General features: G+C 38.0%; 2 protein-coding genes across 3 annotated transcripts in view; one reads left to right on the top strand and one right to left on the bottom strand.

Moving 5' to 3' along the window:
• Positions 1-1,940, top strand: part of LOC128803031 (N-acetylated-alpha-linked acidic dipeptidase 2-like) — a 31,468-nt gene extending 29,528 nt beyond the window's left edge. The window contains exon 19 of the mRNA XM_053969605.1: positions 554-1,940. Within this exon, the coding sequence (XP_053825580.1) occupies positions 554-743 (190 nt within the window). The 3' untranslated portion in view covers positions 744-1,940. The remainder of the gene's footprint in view (positions 1-553) is intronic.
• Positions 660-24,680, bottom strand: CHORDC1 (cysteine and histidine rich domain containing 1). Of its 2 annotated transcripts, XR_008435616.1 has the most exons (12): positions 24,304-24,680; positions 20,887-20,936; positions 18,799-18,855; positions 18,138-18,298; positions 17,454-17,554; positions 16,462-16,520; positions 15,385-15,455; positions 14,994-15,099; positions 13,753-13,872; positions 13,069-13,131; positions 12,351-12,544; positions 660-725 (listed from the first exon to the last, which is right to left on the bottom strand). XR_008435616.1 is itself a non-coding variant. In XM_053969616.1 (11 exons), the coding sequence occupies exons 1-11, from the start codon at positions 24,617-24,619 to the stop codon at positions 12,401-12,403; spliced, it is 1,248 nt and encodes a 415-aa protein (XP_053825591.1). In that variant the 5' UTR covers positions 24,620-24,680; the 3' UTR covers positions 11,188-12,400. The 2 variants fall into 2 exon arrangements, 1 of the variants encoding a protein (XP_053825591.1); XM_053969616.1 differs by lacking the exon at positions 660-725 and having other exon boundaries at positions 11,188-12,544.
• Between the last annotated feature and the right edge of the window lie 313 nt (positions 24,681-24,993).

Below are 24,993 nucleotides of genomic sequence, written 5' to 3' on the forward strand. Positions count from 1 at the left end.
GGGGAAAAAAAAAAAAACTATACCAAAAAATAAGATTGATATTTTGTGCAGTTCTGATCCAATATGATCACTTCTTTTCTGAAGAATTCATGCTTTTCTCAAGAATTCACCCACAGATTTTTTTTCCCTCCTTTTAAATTGCTTTCCAAGATAAGTAATCTGCTGACAGTTCTGCAGCTACTTAATTGTTTTTGAGGTTTCTATTCCATTTCTCACAACACACCTATAACTAGTTGTATTCCCAGTTCCAGACTGGCAAATTACTTTGAAAAGTTTGTTGAGCTCTCATTTTCAAAAAGTATAACATGGTTTTGTTCCTAATTAGACAAATGCGTCATCTCTTCCCAAGGAGAAGGCCACCTGACCTAAATCTGTGCCCTTTCCAATAGATTTTGCTCTTGTGACTGTTTCTGTCCTTTTAAATACCGATTTCCTGTGTATTTAGTAAGTTCTGATCTTCCTGGGATTCATAGCTGTTCACATACAATGAACACACACCTCAACAATAGTTTATTTTATTTAGGATAATTGCCTTTTACTTCTTTTCCCATAGACATGTCATCTTTGCTCCAAGCAGCCACAACAAATACGCAGGAGAATCCTTCCCAGGAATCTATGATGCCATGTTTGATATTGAAAGCAAAGCTGATCAACATGAAGCCTGGGAAGAAGTGAAGAGGCAGATTTCCATTGCAGCCTTCACTGTGCAGGCAGCAGCAGACACACTGAAAGAAGTAGCATAAGATGATGGCTTTGAAAACTCCCACAGCAGTGTGGCACACAGAGCAGCCAGGCTGCTGCAGTGTCCCAGTGTCCCCAACTGCCTGCCCTGCCTGAGTCTCCAGCCTCCCAAACCACATGGTAGGTGAGCAGAGTTCTGTGTGTCAGAGAACTACTGAGCTAGGAATTGCTGCATCTCTGCTACTGACAGAACTGTAGCTTTATGAATAGCCCTGGATGGAAGCAAATTTGGGTGTGGGGAGAAGTGGGAACAGGGGGGAAGCAGGAACAGTTTCTAATTGGAATTTTCTGAGATCTACCAGCTTTGAGGACCCAATGTTTTGGATGTACAGTTATGAAAACAATTATTTGCCAAGCTACCTGCAAATTTTGTCCACAGCAGTGATCAACAGCACACATTTTGATGGAAAAAATGTAATACTCAGCCTGTACATTTTTCTTGTTCTGATAATTACTTTTATAATAGAAAACACCAAAGGCATCTCTGCATTTCAGAATTTATTCTGCAGGACTGGCAAATGCTCTTTACACTGATTTGCTTTCTATTCCTTAAAAAAATAAAGAAGTGACTCTCCTACTGATTACCAAAGCAGTACTGATTCTTGATAATCAGGGAAAACAGCTGCTTATATGCAGAAATCTAAAAGCATGGTCTCAGTGGAGTGCAATCCATCCCACTGAAAGTCTCTATGCATCTCCCTCCTTCATTTGTACTTTGGAAAATAAAGATTTTGGGGAGTAACCAAAAGCTGACCTCCCTGCTCTTTTTGGCACTTTCTCTAGTTCTAAACCCATAGCAGCTTTTGTTCCTATTTTTTCCCAGGCAATCTTTCATATTTTTTCCATCTGAAGGAGCTGAAGGACACTGTGACTATTAGCATGGTGCTTGAGATAATTCCGTCTTCAAGTAAGACCTGAAGAATGTTTCCCATAAGGAGCTGATTTTACATTCAAAGAGGAACTGAAATGCATGAGAAGGCCAGTTGTACAAAACTGTTTCATTTGTATAAAAAAAAAAATTAAAAATGTCTTGCTTCATTTGCCCTTCATTTGCCCTAGGTGTAATTCTCGTCTATATGCTTTAAAACTAAAAAAAATTGCTAGAATTTTACTGAATCACATTCCAGCTTGTAGAAACTGATATTAACCATTTTAATATCTGAAGTAAAATATACTACAGTTTTTCTTACTACAATAAATTGAACCATGTTGTGGGAATAAAATCTTCTTTGTTTTATGGGGAATAGAACAGATGTAGCCTTAAAGAGGACAGAATTAGAAAAGCAGGACAGAGTTCTTGTTCTCATCTCAGATGCCTTGAATTCAAACAAGGTTACCAGAAATAACTTCTGGGAAGTTGTTCTGAGGGAATTGCCACCAAGAAGAGAGGCTTTCACTGGCATTGCCTCCAGTATGCCTCCATGAAAGGTGTTCAAGGCCAGGCTGGATGGAGCTCTGAGCAGCCTGGTCTAGTGGAAGGCATCCTTGCTCATGGCAGGGGTGTTGGAACTAGAGGATCTTTAGGGTCCCTTCCAACCTAAACCTATTCTATGATCCTATGAACAGCGAATACATTTTTGTTGTTCTCTTTACTTTTACCTAACTGGGGACACTCACAGTTAATAAGTTCATCTCCACATCCGTAGCTGAACTTACTGCTTAAGAACATCTTGCAATGATGTGACTGGTACATAACTACACTGTTTTTTTTTTTTTTTTCCCTTTCTCCAAATCATGTGCCCTTCCTGCTCCATCATAACTTTACATTAACTGCAATGGACAGTAATGAATGTGCCCCCAAGGGAGGGTTAGGATATCTAGATGGTGGAAAAAAGCCATTAGTGCCTCTTCCATATGAGCAGCAGCCAACTTTGGATCTGCCAGTGGTTGCTGCTGTAGGATCATCAGAGTATAAGGCAAATAAGGAGTTTCCACATTGTAAAGAAATATTTGATGAAACTTTCTTCTTCCTTCATTTACAGGAATGTATAAACCAGTGAACAAATGTTTCACCAGTAACATAACTTTCAGTGGTAGCTAGCCTTTGAGGTTCTGTACTATTACCTTGCTGCTGCAAAATAACATACAATCTCTCCTTGCTTCCCTGTGCAGTTTGAAGCTGTAAGAATAAATTACAGCTCACAGCAGGCTGAATGCACAGCTGGCATTGATTGCTTTGTTCCTCTTGTCAACTTAATTGATAACTGTGTGAATGTGAAATTCATCATGACCAGCTACATCCTGAGAAGTACACAAAATACATGAAATCTATTTCCATTCCTGTCTATAAAGTTCTACTGAGGGAGAGTGATATCCAAACCCTTATAAATAAGGAAACCAAACTACTTATAAATGGCTTATACTAACTAAATTCCACAAAATCCCTTTTTCTTGTTATTGAAAGGATCAGTTACTCAGGGCTCCAACTGCCTTTCCTTCTTCAATGAGTAGAATCTTATGTTCTATAGATAAGCAAACAAACCTCTGTTGCTATCCCCCAGTGCAAAGTGTAGTTCTGCCTTCCCATAATTTTAAAGTGTGGGAAGGGAATTTTTCACTCTCTTTACACTGGATCACCTACTGTGTCCTTCCACAATTCCATGTGCCCAGGTCCTTCACTCAGCCTGGCAGAAACAATCAGCAAATCCTACAAATGGGAGAAACCAACCCTTCAGCCTAGTAGACTGGAGCTGCAAAACAATCTGGCAAAATTAAATTTGGATGGACCAAGTATCACTTGGATATTTGGGTTGTCAATTGCCTCTTTAGAAAATCAGTTCCAAAGGGACAGTGCCTGGAAGTTTATTTCAGCTTAGAGACAAACTTTTTAGTAGGCCCTGTTGCATTAGTACAAGAGGTAATAGTTTTAAACTGGAGAAGGGTCAATTTAGATGAGATACAAGTAGGATTTTTACAATGCAGGTGAGGAAACACTAGAACAAGTTGCCCAGATTGATGGTAGACACCCCATCCCTGGAAACATTCAGGGTGAGTGTTCTGAACTTTATCTAGCTGAAGATGGCAATGGGATTGGACTGGATAGCCTTTAAAGGTCCCTTTCAACCCAAACCTGCGTTTGGGTTGATCCTTTGTTTGATCCTATGATTCAGATTATCTTATGGTTGAAATACCTTTGGTTTGCCTTTGGAAAGAAATCTGTAACCCTAGGTGCTGGAATCTCCAGGTGACACTGTCAGACTCATCTGGGGACCTCTCTCTGCAGCTGGTAGAAATTGGACATGCATTACCTGTTTTTTTCCTCTCTAAATTCCCCTAGTTTTATTAATAGGATATCAGTGTACAGTTAACAGTGCTATTGAAAAAGCTGAATGATGCTGAACATCATGAACTTCCCTATGGCAGAGCAGAGAAGACAACACTAATTAAATGAAATACAGAAATCTTGCTCCTGCTGTTCGGAGCAGAACCAAAGTGCTCTGTTCCTCAGAGAACAGCACCTGCTCATATAAAGTGTCCTTAGAGAAACCAGCAGGAGCTGAATTTAGCAAGCAGTCTTTGTCAAGGTAAAAGATCGTTCCCATTACACTACTGAGACTTGTGCCAGTTGGAATCTATAAGGTCAAGGATCCTCCTGTCAACATCAACAGTGATTCTCCTGATGGATGCTGCACGCTTAAACATCTTCAGCTCAGGGAGCTTAAGGAACCTTGGAGGAGGAGTAAGAGTGCTTTGTTAGGCATCTCATGCAGGAGGGGCTGGACCTGGTTCAATTAAACTCCAAACATTCTCCAACCTTTCATTAAGGGAGAGGCAATAACAGAAAAGCATTTCACAGCAGGATATCGGATAAGAATAGACTTGCTAAGTTTATATGGCACCTTCCCCAGATGTGCTTTGCTAGCCTGCTGACAGTGCAGCTGATGTGTTCCTGATGCTGCTATCCACATTACTTCCAAACTTGGCTGTACTTTTAGAAGGAAACCCAAGTCACAGTTGCTGGACACAGAGACTGTTGTGACAACATGCCCTTACATAACCTGTAAGAAGCAGGAGTTCAGGCAGAGGAAACATGGTCAGCTGTGAACACTGAGCACTGAAAGATTTAGATCTGAGGTTGCTCATCCCTTCAGGTATTTATGGAACAACCGCCTAAAGCATTGCTTTTGTTTTCTCAGCTCTGTCTCCCAAGCCATAATTCCATACTCTCCACCAGAGCCTGCATGCCTGGACACCACCTGCCTGCACTAAAGCTCTCTTCAGTCTGCAGCACACACATTATCCTGGCACTCCCCTTACATGAGTGTGGGTACTGATAGCAGTGATAGTGTCATCCACTGCCACAGCAGAGGAGTCACACATAAACATCCTGCTGGTTTTATTACAGGCAGAAAGAAACACACTTTGTGAGTAAAGACAAGTAAAGACATTGCTGGTATGCTCAAAATCTTAACTGTATGATTGAAGAATTATTATCTCTATTATTAAAGAAAAAAAAAGAAGAAATGATAGTACAAACCTTTTAGTGGAAAAGCAGTTATAATATTTATGAGCTGTCTCTCTTCTTGGGATTTCTGTGATCCAGAAGTGCCCCTTCTCCAATCATCCCATATCAGTAGTCCTCTACACCATATCCCATGCCTCAGTTTTCAAGGCCCCTGCATGTATCGCTCTGTGACACCGCACTAGAGTCAGCAGTATGTTGCTCTATGCAGTAAACCTGCTTTAGTTTTAGTAATTATATAAAAAAATATGTCTACAACAAGCAACTACAGAATGAGAAACAAGGTAAACCAAGTCAGGCAACAGCCACCTGGACAGGAGAAAAGTTCTAACAGCCAAAGAAGCCAGAACAAAGCTGCAGGCAGGTTAAAAGAAGTTCAGACAAAGCAAGCCTGGCAAGTTCTGGGACCCTGCAGAGCTGGAATGAAGATTCTGCCATGCTACCAGCCATGGGAGTCCTGTGTTCATGGGACTGTCAGCAGAGATTGGCACCTGGGGACTATGTGGTCTCAAGGTCAAGGTCTCAAGTTTTTTAAAGAAAAATCATTAAGGACAGCTATTTATCCATAGTCATATGCACACTTAGTGTCCAGTCCTGGTAAACCTCAGAAACGGATGAAATTAATCCAGCTTTCCTTTCTGAATTTTCAAACCACCCCTGCTCACCTAATTCAGCCTGACTGGATTTTGGTTTGGCAAATATCATTCTTGTCATATGCAGTCTGATAAAAAACAACCTGCCTGAGGACCAGATATTTGTATAGGATTTAGAGTGCGACTGCAGGACTTGGCACTTGCCTCTCAAGCAGCATTACACTCTGTTTTGTATTAACATACAATTACCAGAATATGGAGAACCTCTAGCAAAATCTATCAGCTCTCTAACAGCTACTGCTCAGTCTGCACAAAACTATACGTAAAACTTCAGTGAAGAACACCTGCAACGCATGGAGGAAAAGGAAGGATGTAGGATGCCGCAGGTTGCAATACACTCCTGAATAGCTATGCTTATTGAAGTACTCTTATGGGACAGTTTAAGGTAAAACATATGTGCATTATATAATACAATTGTGAAATACAAAAACTCATTAAAATTATGCATGGTTTAGCTTAAGAATTATGCATTCAGCATTTGGGTATTACCACTAAACCACACTGAATTTTTGGCCACTTTTCATTATACAAGTCCCAAACCATACCCAAGACTTCAGGCAATCTGTGCCAAAACAACTGTTTAATTATAAATGCAATACATTTAATTGGCTGTTTTGTAAAGTAAAATGTTGTTGAGGAAAAATAACAGCAAAAGGAGCACTGACCAATGCCACTGTACTCACACAGCAAGCAGGTGAACCCTTACAAAGGTGAGAAAATTGTAAAACACTGTCAAGTTTAGCTGTTGGGAGCTGTTCCTTTGCATCATCCTTAGCATGTCTTCTCTGACTTATTTTTCAACAACAAACATGTGACAATCTTTTTCTTAAAAGCTTATTTTCAACTACATTTCAATATCCTCCATTCATTTTACTGACCTTCTCTTCTTTACAGCTGTTAATTACTCTTGGAAAGCACAAGCATCCCACTTAAGTTATTCAGTAAAGTAAAACTCTGGTAACAGAAGAGCCAACAACCTCCCAGTTCACAAAGCTGCAGTTAAAGAACCTAAACTACCTCTTTATTGTAGGTTTTGATCATGAGTAGACACTGCAAATGTTAACTGCTCTCACTATGGGCAGAACATTTAAAATTTCGGTTGTTTATTTACATAATAATATAACTTGATTAGAAGGCATTCCTTTAAAAAAAAAAAGCCTAAATTAAGTCCCTTGGGGTATAGAAGCACACTGCATCAACTCTGCCTCCTTATACAGAAGCCTGATTTCCAATTAAGGATGAACAAATTAGGTAAAGCACATTAGGCTAGAAGTATATTAGGTTAGTTTTCTCCCAAGCATGGAATTAAGCAATAATATTGCAGTATCAATATTTATCATAGGTTTAAATCACATTTCAGAGAAGAAGGTTTCTGGACTAAAAATATTTCATATATCATTGTAAGGTAAAAGATCTACCTCGCGGTAGCTTTAAATGAATTTTGTTGCAATGCACCTTTCATTAAAATTTAACAAGGAACTAATTCTTCAAATACTTGTTTCTAGTAGGTAACAAAAATATTTTATTCAAAAGGATGCTTCATTTTTTCCTTAACCACTCATTTGACTGTGGATTAGTTTGTAATGTCTGTCACAATACCATGGTTATCCTCTGGTTAAAACATCTACCCAAACTTCAGGAAAAGCCCAAATATTTATTACCATAGAAGATATCAGGCTTCAAGAGGCAAACCCTTTTCTACACTGAGTCAATGCCAGGGGTTTTGGAAAGTATCTTATTTTTCTAAGAAACCAGAAAAAAAATCAAAGCAACAGTACCTTCAGCAACTTTAGAAACAGCCACTGTATCTGGAATTATGCCACTTCCATTAAGTTTGTGACAGCTCAAAATTCTTGGACTGAACTATTTCTGTAAATGAGACAGGCTGCCATCTCAGTAACCACACTCATTTCTGCAAAACTCATATCCTGACTGGGCTGTAGCTTTAGAAAGCAACAAGCAAAGAAAAGAACTACAGGTGGGGAAAAACCCCTTGGCGATGCAGTTTCCCTCCTAAATAGACTCACATGTGGAAAATGCCTACTTACATTTTACTTCAACAACCACACTGCAAACTAACAGGAAGTTCTCACCCATAACAAAAGGAGTCAAACACAACCCCCAAATGTAACCAGCATGTAATAAGAATTTTATTGGATACATTTAGAAAAAAACTAGAGCATGAAGACACAAGATTAATTGCTGTGTGTAAGTTTTGTGAATGTGCAGAATCAAACAGCCATGCGAAAAGACATCTCCTCTTCAACTGTAATTCAAGACTCTTATAATGGCAAAATTATTACCACCCTTAAACAGTGTTCCAGACACATAACTCATTACTTTAAAAACAATCTCCTCCTGAAGAAGTAAAAAAATTTAGTAGCAAATTGGGAAAGATCATTATCATTAATAGATACAGTATTTAATCAATATTCATGCCATGTTTCAAGAATGCAAGCCAAAAATGCATCATTATGTAGAATAGGTATATTTTTTTCCAAGGCAAAATTCCTAGTAAAATTAATTCCTCAGCCTCTGAAATGGTGACTTGATAATGTACACAATCCAGAATACCATCCAATGGAAGATTTTTTTGTCAAGTTGTATCAGCACTGAAGAGTCAGAGTAGCTGATCAGCCCTGTGCTTAGCAGTGTATTAACATTTCACATAAATTCCAATTCCTTCAAGAAATGTTGTTACGGATACAAAATCATAGAATTGTTAAAATTAGAAAAACCTCTATGATCACTAACCACCAAGGTAGCACCACCACCATGTTCACCATTAAACCGTGTCCTTAAGTGCTATACCCATGTTTTTTTCAACACCTCCAGACATGGTGACTGCACTGCTTCCCTGGGCAGCTTGTTCTAATGCCTGACAACCCCTTCCATGAAAATTGTTTTTCCTAACATCCAATCTAAACCTCCCCTGGCACAACTTCAGGTCGTTTCCTTTCATCCTATCACTTTTTACCTGGGATGTAATGTTCGGTACAAAATATGTTAGATAGGAAAATGGGCTTATGTACGAGGGAAAAGATTAAGATTTCTGTCATAAACTGTATGCATGCATACAGTATATGTATACCCATGCAATTGTTTGTATTATAAAGGGATAAGTTTTATATACACCTGGACAGTCAGTTCTGACTCATGTAACATGCTTGCCTACATGTGTAACACATAAACACGGACTGAAACACACTACAGCTCTTAAACACTTAATTTATAAAAATATAGTTATACTGTATCAATTTAATTTGATAAATACAGCACAACATCTGAGAACATGAAAAAAGGATGAATTTGACACTGAGTATTTCTGTTCATACTGGCTTGCAATTTAGTGTCATAATATTAGACAGGTGAATGCCTGTGATCAAATATCACTTTGTTTACTTGACAAATCTTGCTTTTGGGAAAGTATCATGATTGGTTTAGTACACTACAGTTGGCCTTACCTTCTCTCCACACGTACTAATAAAAGTTACAACTAAGTCAATATTCCATCAAAGTGTCTGCTACCACTATGCACGTCAAGATGTCATTGCATGAAACACCAGGAACAACCCTTGGTGTGCTGAAGCCTGTTGTGAGCAACTGCTCAAAATACACAAATTCAGTGAGTGATACAGCTCTTACAGCTTCAGGATAGATGCGGACATGTGGTTATAAAAAACTGCTAAGAATTGCTGCAGTTAAACAGACAGTTTATGCCAGTCTAGGCCATCTGAAGGTTTACACTTTTATTTTGAAAAGCATTCCAGGCCACAGAAACTATGCTGTTATTGTACAATCTATACCTTCTTGCCTGACCAAAGCTGGTGGGGTTTTCATAGGTTCTTTGATTTGTTTGCTTGTTTTTTTAAACAGGTAAGTTTTAAAAGTAGTTGTATTGCCATTGATGGGAGGAGTCATTATAGAACACCTGAAGTATCTTTAGTTTTGTGCTGAAAGTATGAACAACAGGAGAAGAGCAGGAGGAATGAATAAAAAGCAAAAGCAAAATTGGAGACCGTGTTTACAGGCGCTTTCTCCCACTTATGGCCAAAGTGACTAAGCTATCAGCAGAACATAGTTTGAAAGAGTGTAACAAGTAGTTACAGGATCCCAAAGTCTACAGCATTCACAGCAGATGGCCCATTCATCCACATTTCTCTCCATTTAGGGTTTAGTGCACTAACATAGAATATGACTTATTTAAAACCAGAAATTCTGTTTTCCCAAGGAATTCCATTTTCCATGTAGTTCTTTAAAAAAGGTTTTACATTATGTAGACCTACTGCACATGAGGATGCAAATTAAGAGAAAATATGTTTTCCACATTTTTTAACATATTTAGGATATTTATATATCCATATGGATAGACACATTCAAACTTGCTTGTTAAACAAGAACTTTATCCTGGCGTTTAAGCACTACTAATTTTGCTGTCCAAGTTCAGAGTTCTGCACACACAAACACAGATGGCATGCTAGTAGCTACATCTATCTAGAATTTTTTATCCACTGATGTTCTCAGTGTCATACTAATAAGTACTCCACTTGTTGGTTCAGAACACATGAAGGAACATCTGTTCCATTTTGAGAGCTTCACCTGGCAGGCACATATTTTATAAGCTTGTACCCTATCACTTTGCAGTACCTGACATTTTCAGATTTAAAAAAAGAGGAAAAAAAGGCATTATTAGAGGTTAACAGAATCTATACAGCAGAACTTAGAGCTGAAATGTTTTAGAAGGGCCCAATGGAGCATACAACCATGCTCAAACTAAGTAACTGAGGACAAAGGATCTTGAAATTAAGATAGAGAAGCACCAAAACAATTTTATATATGTGTACATACATATATATATATATATTTGTATCACCAGTGTTAACTTCTTAGAGTTCAGGGATGGTTTCTTTGGTAATGTATTTCCTACTACTTTAAGCATGAAGTAGGACTTCAAGTACTGTTAGAGACAGAAGTCTGAGTCAAATCATACCTATGGGAAAACAGCAAGATTCTCAGAAATCTGTCTTTCACTTCAGAATGCCTTTACTACACCCTGTGTTTCTCCTGACACTATTCCAGGTCTGCCAAGGCTGGTAGATGAGCATCCACGTATTTTAACAGTCCACAAGACCTCTTGTTTACATATATAGGATTAGGCACAATAAATAATGGTGTGCATTTTTTATTACTTTAGTAGGAAAACATTTTTATTTCAGCTGCAAGCCAAAATTAAGGAACTACTCCAACCAGAAATAGAAAGTAACATTACTGTGTGTATTGCTGCCTGGATTTAAAAAAAAAAAAAAAAAAAAAAAAAAAAAAAAAAAAAAAAAAAAAAAAATCTCATTTTTACAGCTATCCTGTTTGCAGCCACACACCTTTACTGATAAACTGAAAACAAAACTAAGATCTTAATTTCTAATTACAGTCTGCTCAAAAGATACAGTATTCTTTTAAAGTATTTTGATTCAAAGGTACAATTACAATTTGAGACAGACATTTTAAAGCATGTTGTTTCTCCTAAGATTTGTCCTGTATATAACTGCAGTTCTTAGATGACTGTCACCATTCTCAGAATCAAGGATACACATATCTATGTGGAAATTGTTTTACCAAGACACCTACAGGGTGTCCTGGCTTCTCTTACTACACATATCCATCCATCTACTTTGAGTCTTGATATTTTTGGTGTTGTAAAATAGGACAAACTATACATTCTAAAGGCTGCCAAATACATACAGCACTTTGGTAATTTTATAATAGTTTCCTGTTTGCATACTCTGCACAGCTGAAATGCTAAGTTACACAGCCATTTCACTGTCCATTTGCTTTTATATTTAACCATTCAAATAGCAAACGTAAACGAGTTAAATAAATCCCTTCTTGCCACCTTTTTTTTTAAAATTTTAACCTGATCTGCTTTGATACATGAAAGACAGCAGGAGTCAGCAAGTACTGAAATCCTTGGAATAACACCGTTCATTTCATTCCTCCATAGCCAACAGGTAATTGAAACAAACCTTTGTTTCACAACATGAAAGCCTACAAGTGTACTACTACCTATTTCTGTTTATATAACCTTTTACTCTAGATGTAGAATTACATGCTAATCAGTTCAATCTCAGATTTTTGTATCTGCATTACTGTATGTTTCATAACAGTGTTGAATTTAACACGGGCTACCAAATGCATCCAGTCTAAAGGGAACAGCTGAAAAACAAAGACACTCACTATGAACAGAGAGCACATCTACTGGGATAGTCAGTGCATAGTAGGGAAGGTTGCAAGCAAAGGGCAATAGCTGTTTTACTCTGAATTCCCATGGAGACATTGCATCTAGCATAAACATACCCAGGGGAGCAAGAGCAGAAATAACTGTTACCCTTTCAAGTTTACATCCCCATTTACTGTGCGTCAAATTTCTTTCTAGAAGGGAACAGATGAACTAGCATTAAAAAAAAAAAAATTTATATAAAAGTTAAATATTTGATTACAGTAGCAAGTCACCACTTCATCATGGGAAATAACTTGTCTCTTGGAATTGTTACTGATCCGAACTCTCCTGTTTTGGTTGTGTGTTGGATACTGGTAACTCCAGACTTGCCCATAGCAGGGGCTCTGCTTTTCTCATAGTGAGCTCAATCTTTGTAGCGGTCATGTTCACATAACTCCTCTTTACATCAATCACCTGTAACAGTAAAGGTATTTCACACTTCAGTTTAACAGACTGATAGACACTGGGGAATTAAGTTAGGGAGTACCTCATCACTAAGTTTCAGTAGATGTTTAGGTAGATGAAGATCCCTCTAGTATCTTGAAAACAAGATTGTTTCCCATTCCCAAGCTACAGAATGTTTATGGCAAAAACATATGTCTATGCATATCTAACATACACTGGCTAACATATATAACCAAGGGTTTTCTGCAATACCACTACCATGGTGTTGGGATCAGAAAGGACCTTGGAAGGCCACCTTCTGTACAAAGCAGTGCCCATTATTATGTCACACTCCTGGGTCATTATATTCAGATTTAAATGTAATTACTCAATGTCATGCAACAGAAATTCTTTCAAAAAACAGAGTAATGAGGAAAACCAAACCCTTCTGAAAGAGAGGAAGCTAATGGCTTATGTTTCTGTTTCTTTCTGGGTTTTTTTTGTTTGATTTTTTGTTTGTTTCTTTTTAATAGAAAAAATATTTTTATACTTACTCCCCACAACTTCACACTACGGTGAAACTCCTTTTCTCCTTCAAATACAATATGGATATTTACCTTAACAGGAAAAACAAAAGAAATAAGAAAAGTTTATCATGTTAATAAAACATCTGACACCTCAAGCATGTTTAAACAGAATATACCATTTTAGGATTTGGATCCTACAATGACCAAAGTGATAAAATTGTCCCTCAGAAATAGAAGTGAGTATCTATTTTAATACATTCTGATACAGTTGCAGTCAACAGTGACCACTGGTAGCTTATCACTTTAGACAAAGAAATCACAGAGGCATTTTGACACCTGTTTAATATTAGTAGCTGTGAAGCAGCATACAATGAAGAATGGTATCAAATTACATTAAGTCAAATACAACTAAATGATGACTCTATAATTATTTATACGTATGATGCAAACCCATCATGCTTGGGTTTTCATTATGGAAGTCAAATAAAGATTTTTTTTTGCAGTACTTTATTGCAGCTTAAAAAAAACCCCACACATTAAAGTGCAGATGTCCAAACAGAAGGGAGAAAAAAAGCCATACATACTTGAACAAACACAAATGCCAAGAAAAAGCAGTTACTCAAAATAGAGTCTTATGCTATCTCTGCCTTGTAAATAAAGCTGAGCAGATTTTCCTAGGTTGAAGTTGCTGATCTTAAGGTAGAGGCTCACCATTGTGCTATTAGCTTCTACGTAGCTCAGATCAGGGACAGAGTTTTTAGCATATACAGAAACAGTCACTTCTCCTCCAGTCTGGTGCCAATCATGCCTGCATGGAACTACTTTTGTACCCTACATAAGGAAAAAGGCACAGGAAAAAAAAAGACTTAGAATTACATTTGAATATATTTTTACAAGATTAACAGCATAAACGCCCAGGACTTGTTTTAATAGCCAATTAGCATAGCTAATAAAGGACTATATTTCATCTTCACAGGAGACTGCAAGACTCCACTTGCAATTCTTTTTACTAAGTATTTCAGTATCTCCCTCTCAAACAAACTACAACAAAAAAAAAGTTACTTGTGGATCAACTTATTTTCCAAGACTAAAGTTAGCCAGCAGGTTATAGAAAGAAACTGAACAAAGAGAAAGAATGCCATGACTCCAAGAGTGCTTCATAAGAGACTTCTGCTTTTGCAGAGTCCTGCAAAAAAAAATGTATTACACTCTCTTCTCTGATGCAGAAAAAGTAAACTGTGAAAAAACCCTCAAAATAAAAACAAAAAGCCCAAGTAAAAAAAAAAATCATTGCTGGATAAAAGCCCATTATCTCAATACACATACAGTTAATATACACATGGTTTCTTTAAACGTGGGGAAATTCTTTACTCTCTTTTTCTACACTCTCCTGCTTTGGACTCATGTCTTCAGCTTTTTTTTTTAATCCCTACTTTATGCACTTGCAAATAATTCTTGAACAAAAACATAAATATTCAAAGCAACCAGCAATTATAAGATTTAAAGGAAGTAAAGGATTTGTGAAGTAATTGCTTTGGAATGAGGTAATGAAACTACACTTTTTATAACATATCTTTATTTTCTTCTGTTAAACATTCCTGATGTTTCCAGTGTCATACCCTTTTTGCCTCAGAAACAGACAATACATTAGTAACAAGAACTTTGTGTTCACCTGTATCCATCATGTGACCAAATAATGTTTTTCAAGTGTTTTGGTCCATTTTTATATTCTATAATATTCTTAAAGAATCAAGTATACCTGTACCACAGACTACTTCACACTCCATTTCTCAGTTTTCCTGCTGTGCACATTACGTATCCTCCACATTATGTCAGAGGTAGTAATCTGTAACACCTCAGCTACAGTAGTAACTCAATCAAGCTACAAACTACATTTCAGTATTCAAAATTCAGAATGGTCAGTTCCAGAATGCAATCTTAACACTACTTACTGCATCCTTTTTAGTCCATACGTGTGGTCCTCTTGTGCAGCCTTCTTGAGCTAAAAATGTATTGAAGTCAGAAGTTTTTCTTTTACAACAGCTCCAATACTTCATCCTTGGAAGTTTGCAAAGTAATTAACAAACAATATTTAGGACACTGTTTACTGTGAACATTTAAGATCTTTCTTTTATGCAATATTACTGTTACTTCCGTATACCCCCTTCAAGCATTGCCATTTTTTGACAGAAGAGGGAATAGCAAATAAATCAAGGCTACATCTAGCAGGAGCACACAAGAAAGCAGGAACACCAACAGATTAGTTAAAAAACCCTGAAGTTAACTGAATACTAACCCTTCACAGAACACAGGTACAAAAATGGAAGTTAGCTGAATACTAACCCTTCATGGAATATAGGTACACCAGAATGGTAGATACATACTTCCTCTGTGCTGTGTGGTCCTTCGTATGTCTGGTGGGACAAAGCATTTGAAGTGTATTACTGTTACAGGATTTGGAGCAAGGAAAAAAAATAAAACATAACATGACAAAAACCAGAAATAATGACCAAAGTATGACAAAGCTTTTGGGTAAATAATCTAGATCTAATGGCTTGTCCTAGCTTTTCCAAGTAACTGTTCTACCTTCCTTCACAGAAGGTTCTCTGGCACTGCTGAGAAGCTGTCTTTATATTAGTTCAATGGCACACATCAATGGTGACACCATCTATGCTCACAAAGGTCACTGCAGATCCTCAGATATTTCTGTCTTTAAAATACTCTGAGCATTCAGAGAAAACAAGAACTTGAAAATAAATTAAATTTGTCATTCATAAAACACATGGATTCTCTAGGGAAATTAAAATAAACAATATACAACTTCGCCACTGAGTATCAAATCAGTTCTTCCCAACACAAAGACTGCCAAAGTGCTCCTCCCACCAGAGCTTCGGTTGATAATGCAAAATCTTCCAGGTAAAATAGCTATTTAAATTTTACTGTCCCATTTTGCACAAAACAAGCCTGTCAGTGTAACTTTCACTTTGAATGACTACATAATATAATGACTGATTTTGGTGCTAGAATTGTTAAAACACTGACTTTTTAATTCTTCTTGCAGGCTCTGTTAAGATCTGTAGATGCTTCTAATCTATACACATTATCAAGAGCAACTCAAGTGTTATCAGTAAGCTACCCCTCACCAATATTATATTTAATATGTTAAGTTGAAACACCTCAGTACAATGGATTTGACAAGCTTACTAATTAGAAGTTCATGACAGGTTTAGGAAAAAAAATAATTGTTGACTTTCTGCGAACAACTCACATTTGTCCATAATAAAGCATGTTATCAAATGTGCATTTGTTAAACCCAATGGACTTTGTGCCTTTTCCAAATTAACTTGCAGCATGCTAAAAACCAAAACTGCTCACTTAATGGCTGAGCAGCTGCATTTAGAGTACAACTGAACCACTTACTTTTGAACAGCCTGCATTTTTACATGCCGTCCCAATCTTGATTTCATCACTATCTTCGTCTGTAAACAGATTATTATAGAAAATAGCAAATGAATTGTGTAATTGACTGAACACTTAGCTTTTATTAAGGACTAAACTGAGCTGAGGAGGAGATTAGAAAAACCTTCCTCTTCAAGCTTCTATTTTCTGCCTGACAGTGAAATCTGCCAGAGAGGTACAGAGAAACATTCCAAAAGCTGTATTACCTATGCATCAAATTCTAGGCTCTATATCTTTACACATTTTAAGTGAGGTAAATAAAAAAAGATGAAGAGGATCATTACAATCACAGGGGAAGTGAACAGTCATTCATCTTGTTCAGTTTTATAAAACTAAGAATGTAAAAGGCTTCAACTGTTGTCTATAAATACACACAAGGAAATAATCTGGATACCATAGAGAAAGAAGAGCTAAATTAGCTTGGCACAAGAACAAAAGAGCATAAAATAGCCACAAGTGTAGGTTGAAATTATAAAGTTTCTTAAGGCGCGGTGTAGTTCTGGAACCAAATTCCAAATAAAATGTGGGAAGAAGAAAGAAGAAAAACAGACAAGGGAGAACCAACTAGTCTTCTGAAGAATTTCACCAATTTATGAAGGCTTTATATGATACTGTCTCTGCAACAATAGGGAGTACAGCTCATTTTTTGGTAACTCTGTCAGTCACATGCAGAAATGGATGTTCCCATTATGTCTATTCTAACCAAGAAATCTTAAGAAAGACACAGTTCAAATAATGCTAGGGACAATGAACTGCTCCTGACAACCAAGTCTCCATGCTATCCACATCTGGACTTCAATCATCATTCCCTGGACTGGAAGGTATTTCCCAGATTATTATGAAAAAGAACATAATTACAGGAAACTATCACTTCAGAAATGACAAGATCTGCATTTCATTTATTTGTGTGACACTTAGCATCACATACCTACTTAATCTCCCTGTCTCCTTACCTTTTCTCCCTTCATTTTCTGATGACAGTTTCAGTTTATCAAGAGCTTGTTTCAAGGAAGCTGACACTTTCAGCTGCAAATTTGTCATTGGCTCATCTGGGCTAAAAAAAATCCATGTATTAGTGTCAACTTACTTCATGGGAAAGAATTTATAGAAGACAAAGTAGTAACTTTTAATCTTCCTACAAGGCTCTTCCTTTCAAACCTCCCTTCAACAAACTACTTTTGTAAATGCCAATCCGTACTGTTTATGAAAAAACAGACTAGCAACTTGGAAGGCAGTCTTGGCTTTCAACTGGAAATCCTAAATATTCTACAAAAATAAAAATAAATCAGAGATACTAAGAAATCTAAATACAAGCACCCCAAAATTATTTTTATTACTATTTAAAACACTTAACACAGCTTCTAGTGGCATTTTAAGCCACTATATATACTTCAATTTTTGCTTCTTGTGGATCTAAGTGCTGAAAGATCAAGTATTTCTTTGTCATAACCAGAATTCTTTTCTCATACTTTGAAGCTTAAAATAACATCATCACTTCTACCAAAATCAAGGTCTTCTAAGGTCATAATTTCAGAATTTCTACACTACATGAAATGTACAACACTGAAAAACCAAGCAAGCTTTAACTTGGCGAACTGATTACAAATCTGGAAAACCTGAAGTTTCATATACCGTACCTTGGTCTCTTAATTGTTTCCAATGGTTTTGGTGCCTGAATTATGTGTTCTTGAAATTTGGGTTTCAGTTCAGCTAGCTCCTTTCGTTCAGAAGTAGTTTTGACTTTTGGTTTAACAGGCTCAGGAGGTTTCTCACTGTTATGGAGACCCTTTGTACAACCCTATTATGGAAAGCATATGTTTTTATTTATATATAAATGCAGTGTAGTTCATATGCATTAAAAATTAACAAAAACTGCAACAAGTCTTCTTGACTCATTTCTTCAGCTCCATCTTTTCCTTTAGCCCACTCTAAACACTGGCTGCAAAGGAAAACCTATGCCTAAAAAGGAAAATATTCTCATTTTGGACATAAGTTAAAAGAAAAATGCATACTTTCTGTAGTCAAGCAAAGCAGCGATAAATGTTGACCACCCTTCTTTATTAAAAAGCAGTTCTATCAAAATCTATTTCGATAATTTTAACAATTAAAGCTTGAAAATGAGCCTTGACTTCATTATATGAAGCCTTGAGCATTATATAAAGAAAAATAGAGTATATAAGAATTAAGACTGTTTTAAGAGAAGTAGGCAAATTTAAAACATGCAAGCACATGCACCATTTAATATTAATCACAGTCACTTGACAAGTATAGAAATTGTAAATAATCATGAGTACATACCACAATGCTTAAGAAGTCAGAAAAGTCTGTTGTTCTCCTCTTACAACATGACCAACCCTATAAGCATTTTGGAAGAGAAACAACATAGGCATGACTACCGAGCTTGACAACAGATTAAAAAAAGCAAAATAATTATTATATTTCTTTAAAAGATACGGCACATCAAGCTTAGCAATTGTTTTCTTCCCTACTGTGGACAATATTGTCATCTGCAATTTTAAAAGCCAGAGAACTCTTCTAGTTTGCTTATGCTGCCTTAATCAGAAAGTTCAGTAAATGTGAGGCAATACTTCCATGATAAGTTAGGTGCCAACTCTGTATAACAGAAAACAGAAATGTTACTTCATTTCATAAAGTAACATGTAAGCAAAACAAACAAATACTACACCTGAGACCAGGCTCAATGCACAGGCCCTCTTCCAAAAATGATAGGGATTTTTTTTTTTCCTTTTCTTGAGCACCACTCAAATCTTTCAATTGCTTATTTCCCACCAACAGAGCTGGATATATGCATTGCACAACTATCCAACTACATCAATTAACACTTTTTATCATATCAACCAGAAGAAATTCAGTTTTAGAGCAAATTGCCTTGACACTGTGAATAATATACCTTAGAACTCAAAGAACAACAGTTCTCTCTCAAAGAGACAACAGTTTGACTAATGCACCAGCACTTTAAAAGCTTAAGTGGTGCAACACAATGGGTTTATGTAGGTTGTTCTAAAATACCCTCAAAATATTAACTATTTCCACCGTTGAGGAGGCAAAAGGTTCATCCTGCCCACCTAGATTATCTAAACTCATAGCATGAAGAAAACTGCTCATTTGCAATTATGATAAATTTTTAATTAGGATAAGGAGAAAGGGGAAAGTGGCACTTGTTTAAAAACAGTGAGTATGTAAGAGAAAGAGGGAGTAAAACTAAGTTTTTGAGCTAACCGTCTAATTTCTCTCTTTGTAATGACGTACAAGATTTTTGTACTGTGCTCTGAGTATGGCTATAATTTACACGTACATAATTTACAGCTGTAATTTAAATGCACAAAAAAATTTACCATTGTCTAAGCAACTGTACAGTGTTTGATCTAAGAGCATTGGTCCCAATTTGCCAGTGGCACACAATGGATGATTCTAGAGTCAGTACTGCAATATAAGCAACAGCTCACAGCAAACACACTGCCCAGCACAAACGCAGAAGCTTTCACAAGGACAAAAGATGCCACGTTGTTGGGATGAAATGTGCTTCTAGCAGAAGCAGTTTCTAAATACCAAGAAAAAAACCAACACTCACTCCCCTCAAAGCTCAGCTAAACAGCAGTTTAGTGTTTTAAGAAAAGTCAATTAGGCAACACCAGTATTAATAAAGTGCCAGGCTCCATTTTTGGACACCAGATTTCTGACTACACACAATTAAATTATTAGAATGATTTCCTCTACTGTTTCAGCAGTTGTGTCTGAGATGATTCCCTGTAAGCATTTTGTATGCATCCAGTAGATCCTGAAGAGGGAAAACAGTTTAGCACAAAACCAAGGATGGGCTGTGCAGTCAGGCCTAAGCACTGGAGACCCATCACAGGTATATTTAATTCTTCACTGAAGATGGAGCCTAAGAATCCTGGACAGCTGCATAAGAGGCATGGGTGACCAATCCTGATTCAACCAACATCCTCATTTGGCTGATTAAATGAACTGCTGTTATTTACAGCAGACAAATGTCACATACACATTAGTGCCCTGGCCACATTAGACCACAAGCAGCTGCTCTGAATTCCAAGCAGGTTAATTAACTTAAAGAATATGAAACCCCTCAATGGCTCCACAGTCCTATTTAGAGAACCTAATTAAACTGCTGAGAGACCTAAAGTCAGTTAATCAACAGGAAACAAGTCATCTAGACTTGCATGGCATTTAGACCATATGAGTGGAGTTTTTAATTTCTTTTTCAGGAATGAGTAACTGTGCTTTTCTAATTTCATGGGTCTGCTCATGATAGGCTGAACGTCAGTTTCTCAACACTGAAAGATGTGGAATTAAAAAGATGAAAAACCAAAATGATAATACTTAAATGGACAGTTGCATACTTACTTTGAGAGCATCATGAAAAACAGGCACACCTGGATGGTATGTGCATGAACCTAGAAGACAATCATTATTACTAATATTGAAGCATACCAAGAATCTTTATTCATATGATTACAAACCCAGCAAAAATGCCACATCTGCAATTTATGTATGCCATGAGCTACCCCACTTCCCTGAATGCACATCATTACTCAGAAAAATCCAGATTTCACAAAAAATGCTCTCTGAGTGCATATATTAAACATAAATAATCAGGTCTTCTTTCTTCTTATGTATAACACAACACAAACTAGAAAGCAGGTGTCTAAGACAAACTACTGCTTCTACAAGGAGCAAGTAAACATCCCTGGCCTTCATCAGTAACCGGGCCTGACTGGTAATTTTGCAGAAGAAGGTGACTCTATGGCTATGTGACCAACAGAAAATACTGATTTATCTCTTCAAATACATCTATTTGAACCTGATCAGAGTTTTCTATTGAGAAGCATTCTGTTAAAAAAGTCTCTTGATGCACATCATGAGTTTATGATTTGAACTGTAATTACCTTGTTCTTTTTTCAATGTTTGTAGTATCCTAAGCCACCTAAGGATTTGAACCCAAAGGTTAGTCTTACACACACAATTTTGATGTGTCAATACTATTTATTACTAATACATTCTGTACAAACACTACACTGGACCACAGCCTCCATTAATTAAAGTGTTTGCATTTATAGGTGTTTATCAACATTACATAGCTGTTCTCTTTTACTTGTATTCCTTTCACATGTAATAAAACTGCTCTGATTATATAACTTCTCACTGCCATTTACTGCATGGATAGTATTTTACTGACTTGACTCTAACCACTACATTTTAGCCTTTAAAGCAAAATTAGAAACACTTAAAATTTAAAGTGACAAACAGTAACAATGCATATAATAGGAAGCAAAAAAAAGAGTGATAAATAACTTTATTAGCAATCTGCCTACAGATATTTAATAGGCAAAAACCCAAACCAAACTTAGTTGTTTTTATCTTTTTTATAAATATGTAGATTTTAAAAGAAACATAATTTTGTATAATTTTATTTGATTTTATATTCAGTGCCTAGTCTAAAGCACTAATACAGTCTGAGAGACATCAGTTCCCACCTTAACTCAAAATGCACATATTTTGGGACATTAGTCCTTCAGCAAGGCTTACAAATATATCCATAAACCTTTATAAATTCCTTCAGTTTCAGGATGAAAAGCTAATGCTGGTAAACCTCGCAGGAAAATTAAAAAGGAAAAAGGTGGTTATTTTGCATAGAGACCAGGACTTCACTCTTAAATCAAATAAAAATAAAATGGAGGTTATTCTTTTCCAAAAGTATGAAAGTATGTCACTAGAAGCATCATGAGAATAAACTCTGTTTTGTAGCAAAATTTTTTTCTGAGTCAGAAGACTTAAATGACTATTTCTAATTCTTCACTAGAGAGATGCTGTTAATAACAGCAACTGTTTTAGAGACCAGAACCATCACAAAATCAACTATCTCAGGGGTGGCTATGCTCCAGCTCAAGGTAGACGCAGACAAGTGCCTGGTCGTCCATCTGGCCAAGTGCAATCCTTTTTCCTCACTCCCTGGAGCCTGCTCTGCAGTAGGTACCAGATGAAGCAAGTGACAGCCCACTTGGCTGCTGCCTCCTGACGGCCCTGCATGCTCCAGGAGAGAAGATGCCAGGACAAGGAGCTCTGCAGTGCCTCAGCAGAGCCAGCGGGATCTGAGCAGTCTGACCATTGTGCCTGCTAGAGAACAGTAAAACACCAGCTCGTCTGTGCTCTCGCTGAGTCCAACAGCTCTTATCTGACACAAAGGACCCCTTCTCACACTAGGCAGAGAAAACTGGTCAGGATACAAGCAGATAAAAGCATATTCTAGTTCGGATTTGTATGAGATAAGATTGCTGCAGCCTTTGGTTCCTATTCTACATTTTAATTTAAAAAAACAAAAAACAACAACAAAAAAAAAAAACTAGTTACCTCCCCACTGCTGTTAATATATTTATTTTACCAGAAAGACCAAAGTATTTCAAAGCCATTTTCTCTAACCCTCAGGCAATTTTTGGAGACACAAGTACCACAATTTTTCAGGTTTTTGTTTCTTTGGAGCTTTTTGGATGTCAATTTCATAGCCAAACTGATCCTACTGTGCACACACTACTATCACCTTACTGCTGCATCCTTAAAGCACTTTAACAGTCCTTTCATTAGATGTTAAAGTAGAAATTTGTAGGGGTCACCCATATGCAAACCCTGGTTCTTTGTAGCGATCTGTGTATAATTACATTTACCTTCAGAAATGCTTAGTCTAGGACACAGTGATTCCACTACATGTTCCAGCCACTTACTGAAACAAATTTCATGTCATGAAGTTTTTTTTCCCCAACCCAAGCACCACAGAGATAGCATATGGCCATGCCAACCTGACCTAGTTTACTACAGCTCGATCACAAACCATAAAGAACTGTTGCTTTTATAAGGAGTACAGGTCAAAAACTCCTAATAGAATTTTTTTTTAAACAATAAATATCCTTATCTGCTTTGCCTTTTGGGGCAAAGAGGTGCTGGGGGTAGTGGTGGAAGAGATCACTAAATGTAAGCATTCCACAGCTATGCCCACTTCTGCTGTTACAAACATTAGCAAGTCCTACTCAATATGTTGCCCCTCTCTATGCAAAAACACGTAACTGAGAAAAATAAACACTCCTTATTGCCACGGCTCTAAACCACAGAAAATGCACAAGTTAGAACATGTTAGCCTACTTCTAGCCCTAGGGGTCACTAAAAATTAAATTAAGAGAGAGCATTCTAGAAATTCAACCAACAGAGTTACTTTATGAACCAGGTGAGGGCAAGCCTTCTGAAAACTCAACTCGCCCTTCTGCACCTCTGCGGAATTATGAAACTCCAAATGACAAAGCTTTTAACACGCTTCACCAGCATTCCCAGCTAACACAGAAGTACTGCAAAGGCTCAAGGCAGTTGGAAGAGAAGGCACACGTGTGCAATTCAGACACATTTAATTACCCGCTGCAAGTCCACACACTTGAATTAAAAAAAAAAATAACAAAAACTAAACCAACCAACTAACCAAACGAAAAAAAAACCAAAAAGCCGCTGGTAACTGCGATGAATGCAACACCCACAGAGGCCCTCAGCAGAGAGCCTTGAGAACCTCTGGCACACATGACAGCGCCGTACGGCGCCGGGCCTGCCCCGGCCCCACACGCGTGCTCCCGGGGCAGGAGCACCCCGCGGGTCGGGTGCCAGCCCCGCAGCGCCCGGCCCCGCGCGGGACGAGCTCACACCGCCCCGCAGAGCCGCGGAGGCCGCCCCCGCTCGCCGCGCTGTCAGCCGGGAGGCACCGCGCCCCGGCCCCTCCGCCGCTCTCACCCTCCGTGTTGTTCTCGGGGTCGAAGCGCTGCCCACAGCCCCGGTTGTAGCAGAGCAGCGACATGACCGCAGCACCGGGAGAGCCGAGCCCGGTGAAACACGGCGGAAGGAAGAGGGAAGGGAGGAAGGAAGCCGGGCAGCAGCATCGGGGGCGGGGCAGCTCCCGCGGCGGAAAGAGCCGGCCGGAGCCTTCCGGAATCTTCACGAAGCTTCGGGGGCCGGCGAGCGCGGGCGGGCGGCCGCGCAGGCGCTGCTGCGGGGCCGCGGAACCGCCGGGCGGCTGGGGCCGGTAGTGGTGCCGCGGCTGTGCGTGCATGCTCGGCCTCCGGAGAATTTCTCGCGGTTTTTTTTTTTTTTTTTTTTTTTTTTTTTCCCTTTCCTTGCATATGAGTTTGATTTCGAATAAATGCTTGTGTATATGTGTTAAACGGCCGTCTCATCTGCACTGAAGCAGAGATGCCAGCGTCAGAAGCCTACTATGAAAACCACTAATTTATATTCTCTTAGTTGCCTGCAAGTTTGCCTGGCTGCTCCTGACAGCTGGCCAATTTATATATGCTCTATAGTGTGCATTATAGAGGTTCTCTTTAAAATCATAGAATAGTTTGGAGTTGGAAGGGACCCTTAAGATCATCTGGTTCCAACCCCACCACCATAGGCGAGGACATTTCGTGGTGCTCCAAGCCCTAT

This window comes from Vidua macroura, chromosome 2 (genome assembly GCF_024509145.1).
Source record: "Vidua macroura isolate BioBank_ID:100142 chromosome 2, ASM2450914v1, whole genome shotgun sequence".
Taxonomy (NCBI): domain Eukaryota; kingdom Metazoa; phylum Chordata; class Aves; order Passeriformes; family Viduidae; genus Vidua; species Vidua macroura.